The 15640-nt window shown below is 38.6% G+C and overlaps 1 protein-coding gene across 3 annotated transcripts in view; it reads left to right on the top strand.

Moving 5' to 3' along the window:
- The window catches only part of LOC121952968 (inositol 1,4,5-trisphosphate receptor type 1), a 109636-nt gene that overhangs the window by 7738 nt on the left and 86258 nt on the right, over positions 1 to 15640 (top strand). For all 3 annotated transcript variants that reach the window (XM_042499877.1, XM_042499869.1, XM_042499861.1), the window contains exons 4-6: positions 12827 to 12936; positions 13614 to 13700; positions 14446 to 14604. In XM_042499877.1, coding sequence (XP_042355811.1) covers positions 12827 to 12936; positions 13614 to 13700; positions 14446 to 14604 — 356 coding nt within the window. The remainder of the gene's footprint in view (positions 1 to 12826; positions 12937 to 13613; positions 13701 to 14445; positions 14605 to 15640) is intronic.

The raw sequence follows: 15640 nt of genomic DNA, 5'->3' as shown, positions 1-15640 counted from the left end.
TGAATTATGTTTGATAGATTAACCCCACCATAGACCAATTTTGTCTTTTTTTTGGGGGGGGGGGGTTTCTAGTGAAAACAGCAGCCCAGCAGTATATGCTACATAGAACCAGAAGATTATTATTTGGGGATGCAGCTCCACACTTTTTTACTTGTCACAAATCTGTGAAAAACATTTTGTTTTGGTAATTCAAATTTTGAAAGTTTAGAGTGTATAAGGGCTTACAACATTATGATGGAAGCTTATGATGGCCATTCCCATGCTCAGTTTTGTCCCATTGCAGCAAATTTTGGGTTGATATCAAATTTGTTACACAGATTTGGTACTACATTCAAGCATTTCTAACACTTGAGAATGGATGAATGAATGGGCCACATTAAGACACCAATACTTTGAGGAATACCACAGAAAAATCCAGGTTGGGATTTTGTCTCAAAAACTTTTGACTTTTGGATATTTCTGTAAGAATTGGATTATTCAGTGAGTGGATGGCGATTACTTCTGTTCTTGAAACTGCTGTGAAACCCACTTATCGTCAGTATATCTCTAAAAGCCATACGTTTTCAGAATTCTTGAGGTCTCTCTGTAAAGTGTCATGGCGCTGTCATTACCCTAGAGGTTGCAAGGTCATTTCCTAGTGTGAGATCAAGTTTAAAAAGATGGTCTCACTACAGTGGAAAACTGCTGATGGACTATGTCCAAGTATGCAGGAATATTCAGACACAACATTTTTAAATAAGGTGAAAATAACTTGTTTTTTGCCAAAAACTGCACGGGATTAGCGAAAAAGGTGCTGTTATTAAAGACGAGACTTAGAACCCATTTTCATTCAAGGAGTTCAAGGGGCCCTTTCATAAATGGCCTTGCAATCTTATTTCCCTTGACAAAAGTTAGCCTAAATTTGGAGCATTATTTAGCGCCTTTCCCAACGAGCTAGCATGACATGATTGCTGTTTGTTGGAACCAGTGGATTCCTTAGGTTGTCTAATTTTATATTATACCACTAACTTGCGTTAATTTGAAAAAATGAGTGCGCCACAGCCTGTTAAAGTCATTGGAAATCGCCAGGAGTCCCACAGGTCTCTCAGGGTTAAGAAAACTAAATGCGAAAAATCATGTTTTGTGGCTCCATCATATCCTTTGGCCTTTGTCATGTCAGACAACTTGACTTTAGAGTGTAGTATCAGTTTGAGTTGTTGGATAGTGTGCATTCCACAAACACATGCTCACTCTTTTCACTTAGGACCCTATCTGTTGTCTCCAGAGTATAAAGAAGATTGCTCCGTATTTAGAGAGTAGAAAGCTTTGATCTGAGCTGTGCCCACACAGCTCGGCTCTTCAGTGGCTCTCTGGTGTTCCAGGACAGGTTATCACCCCCGAGAGGCAATCACTGTCAACACGATAAACACAGGCTGCAGACTGATACCTCCACCTCCTGCAGCAACATGAAGGATGAGACTTGCTTGCTCTCTGTTTTGGTGTGTGTTTCAACATTTGTCTTGTTTATTCCATAGACCTGGACCAGTGGTGGAAGAAGTATTCAGATCCTTTACTTAATTAAAAGTACTAATATCAGACTGTGAAAATTCTCTGTTACAAGTGAAAGACCTGCATTGAAAAATTAAAAAGTAAAAAGTATTAAAGTAAAAGTATCAAATGCAGAAAAAAATCAAAAAGAATATTTTAAAAAATAAACAAATGAAGGAATTATTTAAAAATTAAAATAAATAACACTCCAAAACTAAAAATTATATATGAAAAATATTTAAGAAAATGTAAAATTATTTTTAAATGTTTATCAAAATAGTTGGCAAGTAATTTTCCGTCAATCGACTAATCGAGTAATCAACTTATCATTGCAGATGTGCTTGTATAAACTATAATTTATTTTGTAACAAAACATAATTTTAATTTAATTAACTATTATTAATTTTTTTATGCAAAAATCTTAATTTGTAAAGTAACTAAAGCTTTCAGACAATGGAAGTGAAGTAAAAAGCACAATATTTCCCTCTGAAATGTAGCGGAGTAAAAGCACCTACCTCAAATTTTTACTTATGTACAGCACTTGAGTACATGTACTTAGTTACATTCCACCACTCACCTGGTCAGAGATGTGGCCAAAACATGCCAGCAGTGTCTATACTTGTCTAACATCTGTAGATTTCTGACCCAATCATGATCACCAGTCAACCAAGCATAAGCTTTTCACTTTGGTTCGTTGTGCAGTTAGTCTGTCTGTCTCTACTGTAACAGGCTTTAAACCACAAGATGCAGATTTACTCAGGAGTAACAGTCATTCAGCTGGACTTGGACACACGCTAACTATATGGGACCAGACAGAGTTTAAATCATGCACCATCCAGACTGTTTGCAGATTTAATTCTAATCTTTTGCATGGTTATTTTAGGCACCAAACGTGATTGTAGTGAGGGAGCTGCCCATTGGCTCACTTACACAGAAAGGCTTTCACTAATCACTTCTCATTTAATCCTTCATCCTCCTACACTGTTTTCCCTCCACTCAATTAAAAAACTCATCACAAGGTGCAGAGTGCACTCAGAGGAAAAGTCTTGCTCTCAATCTGACCCACTGCAAGACACTAAATCTCCTCTGCCAAATTTGAAATGATTAAGAAATGATTGCAGGGCATTGCAGATACATGGTTGAAGTTTTGACCTGTTGTTTCTTTTATCCATTAAAAAAACAAAACAAAAACATTTTATTTAAAAGGTGCCTTTCGAAACATCCAAGGTCACCTTACAGGAGGAAACAGCAGGAAAATTAAAAAAAAAAAAGAGTGACAGGAGGATCACCCAAGCTGCGATAAAGCAATATGCAATTTAAAAAGAGTGTGTGCCAGGGGCATAAAGTTTGTGTGAGGGGGGCTTGCTTTGCAGTATTTTTTAAGTCAGCTACACATCTGTGAAGTTTCTTGACTGCATCTTGCCCAGTTTCAATGCCATTGCGATGACAAAAATCCGCTGACAGACAGACAGAGCTTAACACCTTGTGCTCAAAACCACCTTTGTGTAGTTCCTGCTACAGGAGGTGTTCAGGACAACATTTTACCATGATGACTGACACACACACACACACACACACACACACACACAGAATCACAAGGTAAAAACAATACCAGCCGTTGGAGCTGGTAATGAGCTGTGCGTTCAAGAGATATTTTTGTACTTGTATACGGTTTGTGTCTGTACAACACGGTGGTAGCTCCTTCACAATGTCAGCTGGTCTTGACCAGAAGAGACCCTCATGTCTCTGTGAGAGGCCTCTGGATGTCACTAGAAGGCAGTAATAGATAATGATGGTAATAATAGGATCATGGACAACTACAAGAGGTTACAGTGTTACAGATAGTGAAATGTTTGAAGGCAGTAACCCGTTCTTTTCCACATCCGTTTTATTCACTCACCATGGGCAGTACAACTAAACATTTTAAAATTGTATTATAATATCTGTGGCTCTGAATGAACTTTATCATGTTTGACAAAATAACCCCAGAGCATATCATTAGTTTTATCTTATCCTGAACTTGGAGACTACAAAAAGCCTGCAAGACATGAAAAAATGCGTCATTGCTGTCGATTGACGCTCACCAAAAGGGTTAGTGCGCCGTACCAGACATCAGAATGCAATCTTATAGTCGTCACAAAAATTAATAACTAATTCAGATTATAAATCAGTGAAATGTTTGAAAATCCAATACGGATGAAGTTGTGTTGAACTGAGTAGTTTGCTAATCATTTTTCAGATATTTACATACAAAATGCTTCATACACATACACAAAAGCACAGTCAGGGCTGCAGATAGTTAAGTCTGGATATAGCATCTTAGTTTTTTTGTGATTGGAGTTTAACCTTGCAAGTGGTTTGCAAATAAAATGCTGTGCTTTGAGAACTTCATTTATGTGACTTTTGAGGAAGTATTTGCCTTCCTGAATTGAACTTGCCAGGCACAACCCTTGAGAAGTGTGAAACCAAACAGAAAACAGGTTTTTCCGTGTTTAAACATCCACAAACACAGTCTTGCTAAGTGTGCTTACATATCTGTGTTTTTTTTTCTCCTCCGAACTTATTTTGTTACTTCTAATTTAAGTCCTCTGGGTATCCGCTGGCAGAGCAAACACTCCTCTGTTCCTCCTTGTTCGGGAGGCTCCTCAGCTGTTTGAGAGGGACACAGTTGTGTAGAGATAATCCTCCTTAGTGGACGCTATAAGGACACAAGGCCAGAATAGCCATGTCCACATGCGGGGCCTTATACTGTCATTGCTGAGGTATGCGTAACATTTCCTCCAAATGTAAACACAAGCACCTCGCCACACAATCACACTCTCACTCATGTAGTGTGTATGCATACGCTGAGACACCAGAAGCCTTTGCTTTGTATCTCACCCGAGCAGTATTTGAAATGCCATCACACACACACGCCTACACAATCTGAGATAGTGCATTGAGTGCAGAGTTCAGCAGAGTCCACTGAACAGCAGTCAGCACATCTACACAGAGAAAGCACTTTGTATGAATTGTTTAAAATAATCCTCTTCTGGATTATTTGTGGTTTACATGTCGACACTCAGTTGTTTGAATGTCAGACAAATTTGAAGTTGCTATGGTGGCAGTGCTTTTTGTTGTGTGTTGAAGTAGCAGTGTATATTGAATGCTGCATTGTTCAAATGTCAGCCGCTTTTAATTTTCCTTAACTGAATCATCAATCACCATCTCATGCTTCTGTTTGTAGCTTGTCACATATTGATTGAAAAAACTGCCCAAGGGGTGTATTGCTGTTCAGTTCTTCAAGGGAAAGTTCACCACAAAATCCAAAATACATATTTTCCCTATGAACCTGTATTGCTAATTACTGGTCTAGATTGTTTTGGTGTCAGTTGCAGAGTGTTGGAGATATCGGCCATAGAGATGTCTGCCCTCTCTCCAGTGTAATGGAACTAGACAGCACTCGGCTTGTGTTTTTCAAAGAGCCACAAAATACTTTTGAAAAACTCAGCAGCAATGTCTCTTTCCAGAATTCCTGACCCGGTTACTCAAGATAATCCACAGACCTCGTTGTGAGCAGTTTCATGCAAGAACTATTTTCTGTCTGCTGAACTATACCCACCATCCATATTACCTCGCAGAAGGAAATGTGAATCTACTTATCGACGAGAGGCTCATGCTTGTGACCTTGCAAGATGTAAACAATAATATCATTCTTCTCTCCTGAATTGTAACATTAGCTAGCTCAGTGTTGCTAGGTGAGCTAGCAGTTGATGCATGCTTCCTTCTGCACAGTGATTCAATTGGCAGGTGTAGTTTGGTAGGAAGAAAATAGATCCAACTAAAAATGGGTTCCATCTGCTTGTATACACAATCCTAAGGCCCCCACCCAGTCTGTACTTACTGGTATGCGGGTTTGCTGATTAACGAAGTGCTACCTATTTTAGCACATAAATTAGCCAATAAGTTTTAAAGTTGTTGCTGGGGTTTTTTTCACTGCTGTATAAAAATCACAGGTTCTAGCAGATGGGTTGAAAGGTGACAAAACAAACATCTTGAGTAAGTTATCAATAACCTGCAGAAACATTTCATGCAATAGTCCACCTTCCCCCCAACAATGTCATTTTCCAAGTTTCACTGTGGCTCAATACCATAGACCTCACCTAACCCTAGTTCTGACATGAAACTGCTCACAGCAAGGTTTGTGGATTGTTTTAAGTAACCAGTTCATGACTTCTGGAAAGAGACGTTGTTATATGTTTTTTTTTTCTTTTTGGTTTCTTTGAGCATCACAAACTGAGTGCAACTTAATTGCATTATATTGGAGAGAAGACAGACCTCTCTCTACCCAATATCTCCCAGCACTTTTTTTTTTTTTTTTGCAACTCACACCAAAACAATCTAGATTGATACATGTCAATACAGGGAAATTCTTTTGATTTTTTTGGACAATTGTTGCTTTATGTCTATATATTTTTATGCAGCCTAGTAACGTGTATAATGCTGCTTATGGCTGATTTTGCTAATCTTTTGGGGGCAAAAACTGAGGCATATCCAAAACCATTGGGGAAAACGGAAAAAGAGGTTGATAAGGGTTCAGATATCTGAAACTTAACACAAGAGGAGGGCATGAAGGCATCGCCTGCATATACAGAATGAGATTTTTCTGCTTGTTTCTTGTTATCCTGACATTTTTACATCGCTAAATCAGTAGCATGTGAGGGCCATTATAGTGAATAGCATTTGCTTTGTTCTGGCTTTACATGTCTTCAGTTCTTGTGATGTTTGTTTTCTCTTTCTTATCTCATATCATATCTCCTTTCCTTTTGCACGTACACAGAAACATTAAAACCTCATAAACTCCATAAAACTTTGGAGCCTTAACTCCTTGTGAGAGACACACTGCAGACTAGTTGGGTGGTTCGTTTGAGATAAACACCAGGAAGTCTTCTGTCTTTGTTCCCTTCCTCTCCTAATAACCACATGTATTGCTTTCCTGTCCATGGAGAGAGGAGGTTTTGCAGGAAATGGGGAAGCTGTTTTCGGTAGTCCCATTTATTGTCTTAGATGCACTACAAGTGATTAGTTGCTTCCTCTATAATTTCTCCAACAGGATAAGAGCCTTGGAGTGTACAGTGGTTTATACAAGCCAGATAATTGAGGATATTGAAGATTTAACTCAGAATAGAAGTATTATGCAGTGTGTTTCTCTAGGTCCCTGACTAGACTGATGTTGTCTCATTACTGCAGTAGAGTGGCTCGGATGTGATGACTTCTTTGTGGACATGTCAGGGTTTGTTCTCTTACATGATGTGTTTTATCCGCTTTGATGAAAATGTAGATGCGAAGATGATGATCAATAATCAATTTCAGGGTCTTAACGTGTTCTGCACCTGAAATCATGAGCTGTAAATTGTAAGCCATTGTGAATTTAGCATATCTGTGTTGTTACACAGTATTGCTGTCTGAGAGCTGTTTTGTGTTGTCTAGGGATGGGGATCGAAATAGTTTTTGACAAGAAACTTGTCCTATCATGAGCTGTAATATAATACCTAATTAAAACTACTGATGCCAAGATTTTTCAAGTAAATATTTTAAATTAAATACAGAAATTTATTTCCTAATCACTAAAAACATGACTAAAAGCAACAGTAGACATTAACCAACGCTTGAGTATGAAAATGAAATAATTCCAGTTCTGTTAAAAACATATTGTCGCCTTATCTTTCCACCAAATAATAGAACAGTATTGATAGTGGTATCGATAAAGACTGGATCGTTAAAGGGTCTCGATAATGGTATCAGTATCACTAAAAATGAACAAACCCCATCCCTATGTGTTGTTGCTCTTCTTGCAGTGTTGGATCATTGTGGCAGTTTTGTACTCAGAAGGGAATCATCTCTGTTGACTTGACATCCTCTCCTCTAGTTTATCTGGTTGCCACGGCTACAAGCATCTTCCTCTTGATCCCCTTAAGTCTGGTGAAGTTTGCGAGCGACTGCAGGATTTTTTATTAGCTTACTGTTGAACTGTGCACATCTGAAGAGCTGGTGTTAGTGATCTCTGAGTCATTTGCAGCCCTTGTGCAAGACCACTCAAAGCAGGATTGCATAATAGTACAGATCTACTAGCACATCTCAAGACAATGTCTAAAACTGATTTAAAGTTCCATCCAGACACGTTAAGGCATATGAACACCTTGCTTATAATATTATTAATGTCTTATGTTTTTTCACTAAAAGTTAAATGAATAATTGCCTACTTCAATATCCCTGAATCTCAATCTACCTCTGTCTTACTCTTACTCTTACTGAATCATTTTAAAAGTTTAACTACTGGACACAAGATATCTCCCACTTCACTGAAACGTCATACAGAGTGTAAGTGCACTGACAGCTTCCACAAGTCACCACGTCATACTAGTGCGAGTCATGTTTTGGACCACAGTTGGCTTTTAAAACTATCTGTGATGTAACAAAATCATGATTGTATTTATGCCTTAAACTCACTTTTAAGGTGAGCACAGAAAAACTTTCCATCTTCTGTAGACATATTTGAAAATCACCTTCTTAGCATTAAACCTTGCAGGTTGCACCTTGGAGGTAAATATTATTACATTTGAGTTGCAATGTAATAAATGCTATTTCTAACAAATATTTTGTTATTTAAAGGTCTCTTCTCTACAGCGTTGTATTAAAGCCACTGTTGGGGGAAAAGCAGACTTGTTGAGGGGTTAATATTAAAAAAAACCTCTTAATTTTCAAGATTTACATTGTCAATTTATGAGAAAAAAATTAGACATATTCTGAGAAAAGTAGAAAATTTACAAGGAAAAGAAAATATTTTTCCCCCTTTTTTGTCAAGACACCACATCACTTTGCAAGGTTGGATCAACCTCATTACACCTCAGGTGCCACCAGTAAACAAAGAATCCCAAACAATAAATGGCCGTTGTTTGAGCATCTTCTTAAGGTCCAAAAATGGATCCAAAACAAAAGTTGTCCAGACAACTGGCACATCACCTGGCAATCAGCTGGATGTCCTTCATGGATCTATTCAGCTATTCTGCTAAAGTTTATGTATACAGTGTTCATTTGGTAGCTGTGTACATCCGAAAAATGGAAAATAATAAGTCAGCTTTGTCTAAAAATAGATAAGCTACATTGATTCACATGGGACATAAACCTCGGTGTCCTGGTTGAAAGTCCTACGTGTGACCACTGACTGTATAAATAATGGACGTAGCTACTGTGACGTCACACACTGGTTTCACAGACGGCTGCTTTCAAGCCTCAAGTTTGGCATTTCAGCCGTTGCCATCTTGGTTAATGCCCGTAATTATTCATACTTTGAGTCATAAGAAAATGTAAACGAGTAAGTTACATAAAAATTCACCCCCTCGTATAGATATCATTAATGTTGGAATTAACTATAGAGACCAAAACCGTTTTGGTACCAGGCTGTTCAGACCAGTTTGTCACATTAAAAGGTAGACAGTCGTAGAAAAAAAGAAACTGTTACTTTTTGATGTTGCTCAGTATGATTTTCACACTTGCCATGCATGTAATCAGCGCTGAGCTTGTTCTCTGTTAATGTTTGAAGACGGTGCCAGAATTTAACACCATCTTCCACGGTTTGGAGTCAGCTGTTCTGTACTCAGCAGTGTGTGAGAGAGGAAGCATTGTTTTTCAGAGTTTGTGTAAGAAGGGTAATTATTATTGACACATGATATCTTTTTAACATCCAACATTATGCTATCATTATGAAACTCTTTTCTGTAACTCTGCACTCATATATTCTGCATGCTGACCACTAATGGATCAAAGTCCTGTTAAGTCTTTCAAGCATAACGTTGACTATATACAGGCCTATAGCACAGGGTCTTGAAACTTGACATGGACCACGGAAAAGCTGCTCTGGCTCAAGACTTAAAAGTCCAAAGTTTAAAAACAAAATCATGAGAAAACATAAAACGTGCCTCTGTAAGCACACACTAACAGGGTGTGTTACCTTCAAAACTGCCTTCCAGCACCTGGAAAGCACAAGATCTGCCTGGCAGTTAATCTGTTTTTTCTTATGCATTTTATTTCTTAGCATTTTTATATTTGCAACTACAGCACAGCAATTTTTTGTAGCGTCATGCCACCGGCTTGCGTTAAAAATGACATCTGACCTGCTCCTGTGTCACTCGTAGTGTGAACTCACTACCCATAAAGCAACTCGTTAATCATGACATCATCAGGATTTTTTTTTCTTAGACTTTTAATAGCTCCCTCTAGAGCCACATAACACATGTGCAACAGTTTTTACAGTCTTTGTAAAATCGGTGAAATGCCTTTTTATGTTTAGGCCTATCCAATGAAAGGACTTGGTCTAAGCTTTGTAAGAAATAACACAAGTTTAAATAAAAGTCTTCAAATGCAGTATAATTTTTTAAAGTTCAGAGGCCTGAAAGAATTTCAGTTGGCTTTTGATTTGCTTAAAATGCTTGTGACTTCCCTCAAGGCCTTAAGATTTGATTTGGCTTTACCCCAAAAACATACTTGCCACACAGGTTATGTTTATAGTTTTCATCATGCGTTCCTCAGCATTAGATGATGTGAGGTTAGCATTAAGTGCACACAGGACAGCTAGTAACAAAGAAAGCTTTGTTTATGTACTGAAATAGATATTTGATTGCTAAATAAAGCAGTGTTTATGAGACGGGGTGCCGAAAAAGATTGTTTCAAGTTGGGGGAATGTAAATGAATCATTTGAGTTTTCTGCTCTGTGGACTATAGTCCCGTCACTCCTCCTGCACACTGACCCCAGGAGGAATTCTCAACTCTGATTTCATAATTACTGAACTGACATGTTTTCTCTCAGATGAAGGGGATCAAAAGCAAACCTTCAGTGCGGCCAGATAATCTTTCACACTCATGTTGCAGCTGTGATTGTGTGTTTAGAGCATGATAAAGAGGCTGCGTCAGATGATAGGGAAGCTCACTTGACAGACAGGAGCTTCCAGTGTGTGTTCATTTTTTGATTTGGCTTTTACACGTGCTAATTTGGTGAGAATTTACACGAGTTTCATCGGCTTGTGCCGACATCTGTGGGATGCAGATTAACACCCATTTATTCTGCAAAATAGGTCCACTTCTGCTCTCCCTCACCCTCTCTCTGTTTCACATTCTTTCACTCTCTTCCTGTCTTCCTCATTTCTCTTTCACTTCCTTTTCCGTGTTGTTCTAACCGCATTTTAGCTCAAACTAAAGGAAACCATATCTGATAAGGAGGTTGAAAGGAGGATGAGAGGAAGATTTACAAGATAGAGACCAGTCACCGGGAGGGAGGGAGGGAGTGAGTGGTGTGTGAAATGGTTAGAGAAATTCAGAGAAGAGAAAGAGGAATGACAGAATATTGAGGGGGGAAGACAGGGAGTCCCCACCCTCTTCTCTCTCCCTTTCGTCGTTCCACTCCCCTTCTCTTGGCTGGCCTTATTTGGTCATGTTACTGTGGCCATAGCAGGAGGAGAAGGAGAGAGAGAATGGGGGAAGGATGGACAGATTGTTCTTTTTCTCCTCTTTTCACTATCTCAGAATAGAGAGCTTTCGTCTGATGGGAGGTGAAATCAGACAAAAGCCAGGACTCGGAGTTAAGGAGTGGCTGATTGGATAGAGGTTTAACTCTGCAGGGAGTTAGTAAACTAAGACGGTGTAAAAAGTCTGTGTTCTTCACTTGCTGTCGTTGTGCAGCTTGACACAGAAGAGGAACTCTTCTGAGATGGAACAGAAAAGGAACTCTGTTATGCTATAACTGTGTCCACATGCAAATTGCTGTTTTCCCTGCTGGCTAGTTTCTACAGTATCTATGAAAATGAGCAGTACAATCAGACTTGTGCTGCTGACGACAGTATCGTCTCAGGGTTGCTGTGGTTACGAACTTTGACTGACCACGACTTAATGCTTTGTCACACATACACACACACACACACACACACACACACACACACACACACACACACTCACACTCACACTCACACATACAGGGGTTATTGTGTGCAGTCACTTACCCTAGTCTAACCACAGGATGTAACCACATATTACAATACTTGTGCATCATGCACACACGCTTTTCTGTCTCTCATTACTCCTCTCTGAAGCAGACAAAGCCCTTTGATCTCCCTTTAGCAGAACAGTCAATGTGTTTAAAATGCAAGCGTACAATCACGCATGGACGTGACCACATTGAGGGATGTGTGTTTTGTTTATATTATTTTGTTATTAGGTCTTTGAATGCATCATTTGTCATGTCATAGAGAGGGGTCATTTACGAAGTTTCTCTCATCTATATTTCCCTTTTTGTTGTAAATATTCTGTTTATGGAACATCGTGTATCGTTTTGTTTTTGCAACTAAGCTGCTGCTGTGACCCGTCTCCCACACTGCAACACTGACATTTGATTACCAGGCTTCATTCAGAGCACATCAACATATTTTGTTTACTCTTCTTTTATGCTGTAAACATTGCTGTTAGCCTCCTTTTTTCCCATGGTGATTATCAAAGACTTTGATAATCACCACACTGTGAAATGCACAGAAACTATCTGGCAGTAATGAGTTAGTTAGTTGCTGTAGTACATTCCACAGTATGCTTACTGGAAATTTAATCACAGTACCTATAGAATGCTGTAGTTGTTGTTAGAGTAATTATCACAGCACTGTAGTTGTTGTTACAGTAATAATCACAGTACAGTAATTGTTTTACTGCAGTAATCACAGCACTGTACAGTTATTACTGTAATAATCACAGTACTGTAATTATTTAACTGTAATGATTACAGTACTGCATTGTTATTACAATAAACTGTCAGAGTACAGTAATTGTTTTACCTCAATAATCACAGTACACTGATTGTTTTTACTGTAATAATCACAGTATTGTTATTGTTATTACAGAGGTAATCACAATATTGCTGTATTTTTATCATGATAAATATTGAACAATGAAAAGGAATTACGGCATCAATTTAATACTCTTAATTAATCACTAAAATTAAATAATTACATGCTGTAAAATGAAGTCACTGGTTTGTCACTATTTGTTCATCACTAATCATTTATTTGATCATTCTATTGAACTTTAAACATTTAAAATTTGAAATACACATTATGATTTTAATTTTCATTTTACTCTTTACTATTTTTCACTATCTGCATTTATGCACCACTTCCCGTGAATATCTGTCCATTTCCCTCCAACTTCTTTTTCTCTATGTGCTGATCCCCATCTCCACAAATGCATCTTTTTCCCTGTATTTTATTTCTGTCTCTCTATGCAGACTGTCTGTTCAGACTGTGTCCCATGAATCGCTACTCGGCCCAGAAGCAATTCTGGAAAGCGGCGAAGCCTGGAGGGAACACGGACACAGTGCTACTCAACAAGCTCCATGTAAGTGAAGTGACAACATGTTGGCCTTCCTGCAGTCACTACACACCAGTACACCACACATAGACCTGTCCTCGGGGCTCACGGGATGAAGAGACGGGGACAGATATGCAGCAGAGTGACTTTTTCAGAACCTTATTTTTATTGTCAAGTTTAGATGGAGGATTGGTCTAAACTGAATGCAAAGCTGCACAGTTAGTGTATAGAAATGTTCACCCAGCTCTACTGTTTACAATTCCATCTCAGCAAATACACATAATTACTTTGAAACCTACCCTTAAAGTCCTTTTATAGACATTTCTGAAGCCTTTCACTCCTACTGTCCTACCTTTCTGCCCTCTGTGCTCTCCTTTCTCTCTTTCTGCTGAGGCACAATACCATTTAAAGCAATCTGCTATCTGACCACACAGTCATAAAATGGAAGATTGCAATCTCTCCTGCGTTTCCATGGAGATGTGAGCCAGAGTTTTCGGTTAAAGCCCCTCTGTCGAGGCGTGAATTTTTGGCTGAGAAGTTTGTTACTATTGTGCTTTGTTTTAAAGCTAACCAAGCAGATTACTTCTCACCACATTACTGTGTATTACTGGTATCAGTGAGCAATTGGCGGTGAGTTGGTGGGAGATTTACTGTCTGAATGTTTGACATCTTTTTTTAAAAAAAAATTCATTCTTGCCTTCCAGCATGCGGCTGACTTGGAGAAAAAGCAAAATGACTCTGAAAACAAAAAGCTTCTTGGAACAGTGATTCAGTACGGGAATGTCATTCAGGTTTGTTCTTCTGAAATACTTGCTTTTGAGCATGATACCATTAACCCTTCAATAAAAAAACATCAGTTGCATGTTCTAGTTGTTGTGAATTTTGGCATAGTCTCAATAAAAATAAAAGAGGTTAAAACCCTCTGCAGTCCTAGTCAAACACAAATTAAAATTATACAAATATTGCATCCTGAACAGAGAGTGCTAGAAGCAGGCTAGTACATGAATTAAATACACATGCATTATAATATAAGCCACAAAATATCTACACATGGGAAAAGACATTCACAGTTCGGTCAGTAAAAATATGAGTTTTTCTTAGCATACTATTACCAATGCTTACTTCTTACTTAATTTGTTTGCCTTATCTTACACTTTATCTAGGGATATGCGATATTGGATGTCTTTGCCAATATCCAATATGCTGATGTGTACTGTAATAACTCATTCATAGTGGAATTAACATCACATTATTCAAACCGTGCTCTTATTGTGATGGTCCACCAGCAGTTGGAGACATAAAATACAGTGCTTTTCAGTGTGTGTAATTGTCATTCATTGTGCAAAATAAGAAAAATATTACAATTTAGGGTTAGTGTTTTGTACATGTTCACTTTGTCAATTAAAAAAAAAGTCAGTAATTGTAATTTTGGCAGAAATCAGCATGTTGGCCGATTCTGATATCTCACTCAAAGCCAGTACTGGCCGATGTGCCCATATTATTGTGCTCCCCTAACTATCTTGTATCTGTGCTCAGCTCCTCCACCTGAAGAGCAACAAATACCTGACAGTGAACAAGCGTCTGCCCGCGCTGTTAGAGAAGAACGCCATGAGGGTGATGTTGGACACTGCTGGAAATGAGGGCTCCTGGTTCTACATCCAGCCATTTTACAAACTGCGCTCCATCGGGGACAGTGTGAGTCATCACATGGACACGTCTGTGGGAGTGGTGCATTGTGGGAGCACCATGCTCTGTGTCAATCAACGTTGGGCAAAGCAAAGGACTGAGTCATGCAATCATTCTTTTTTGAATATGACATGGAAAGAGGGCAAAAAACAACAACAAAAAACAACAAGAAGTGACCCAGATTCAATTCCAATTTGAAAGACATAAGTAAACAAAGACAAGGAAATTAACTGTAAATCACCCCCCCCAAAAAAACAACAAAAACAATCTAACACAAACTGAATAAAACTGCTTGAAAATATGATTCTGTAAATTAATTTGAAATATATAATTATGCTATTTATAGATATCTAGTTCTCTTGCCAAGTTGCTTATCCCCCTTTTTCGCATGTTTTTAAAAGAAAAACAAACAACAATTTAAAAGACTTAAATACTTGTGAAAGGCATCTGAATGTAGGACAAAAAGTGATGTTGATCAAGTTTTCAAAGGATCAAAATATACAGTAGCAGTATGAGACTCATCTGTCTTTAAAATTGAGTTGCTCGTTTGCATATTCCAGCAATAAAAAAAGTACAATAAGGTTAAAGGCTGCAGAATTAAAGTCAAGGGAACAACACTTCCTTCCCTAAGACTCAGTGTTTGGAATCCCTCTGATCACATCTATCTGCATATGGATTTATGCCAGCACCCAACTGGTGTTAACCTGATCACAAAGCTCTTGTTGGCACTGGCTCGTCTTCCCTTCAGCAGGAAGTAGTGGGCTGGTGCCCAAGGACAAAATGAACCGCGTCAGAGACCGGGCTTCTCCGCTAAGCTGCTCTCAAATTAGGTATGGCACAAAGCCTAAGCAGCAGGCCTTGGACAAAAACAAAGATTGGAATCATTCCATACCTACTGAGAATAGACAGAAGACAGTGACATGCAAATAGATACTGATACTCTGTGAAGTGTAAGAGACTCAGGGGTGAGTGCATCACTGTAGTTGAGTTGCATTGTGCTCAGCCAAATCCAGCAAAACTAAATTCATGGCCTCAAACAATAGAG

Source organism: Plectropomus leopardus, chromosome 2, assembly GCF_008729295.1.
Source record: "Plectropomus leopardus isolate mb chromosome 2, YSFRI_Pleo_2.0, whole genome shotgun sequence".
NCBI classification, from domain to species: domain Eukaryota; kingdom Metazoa; phylum Chordata; class Actinopteri; order Perciformes; family Serranidae; genus Plectropomus; species Plectropomus leopardus.
The sequence above is the reverse complement of the archived record's forward strand: the minus strand, read 5'-3'. Positions and strand labels throughout refer to the sequence as shown.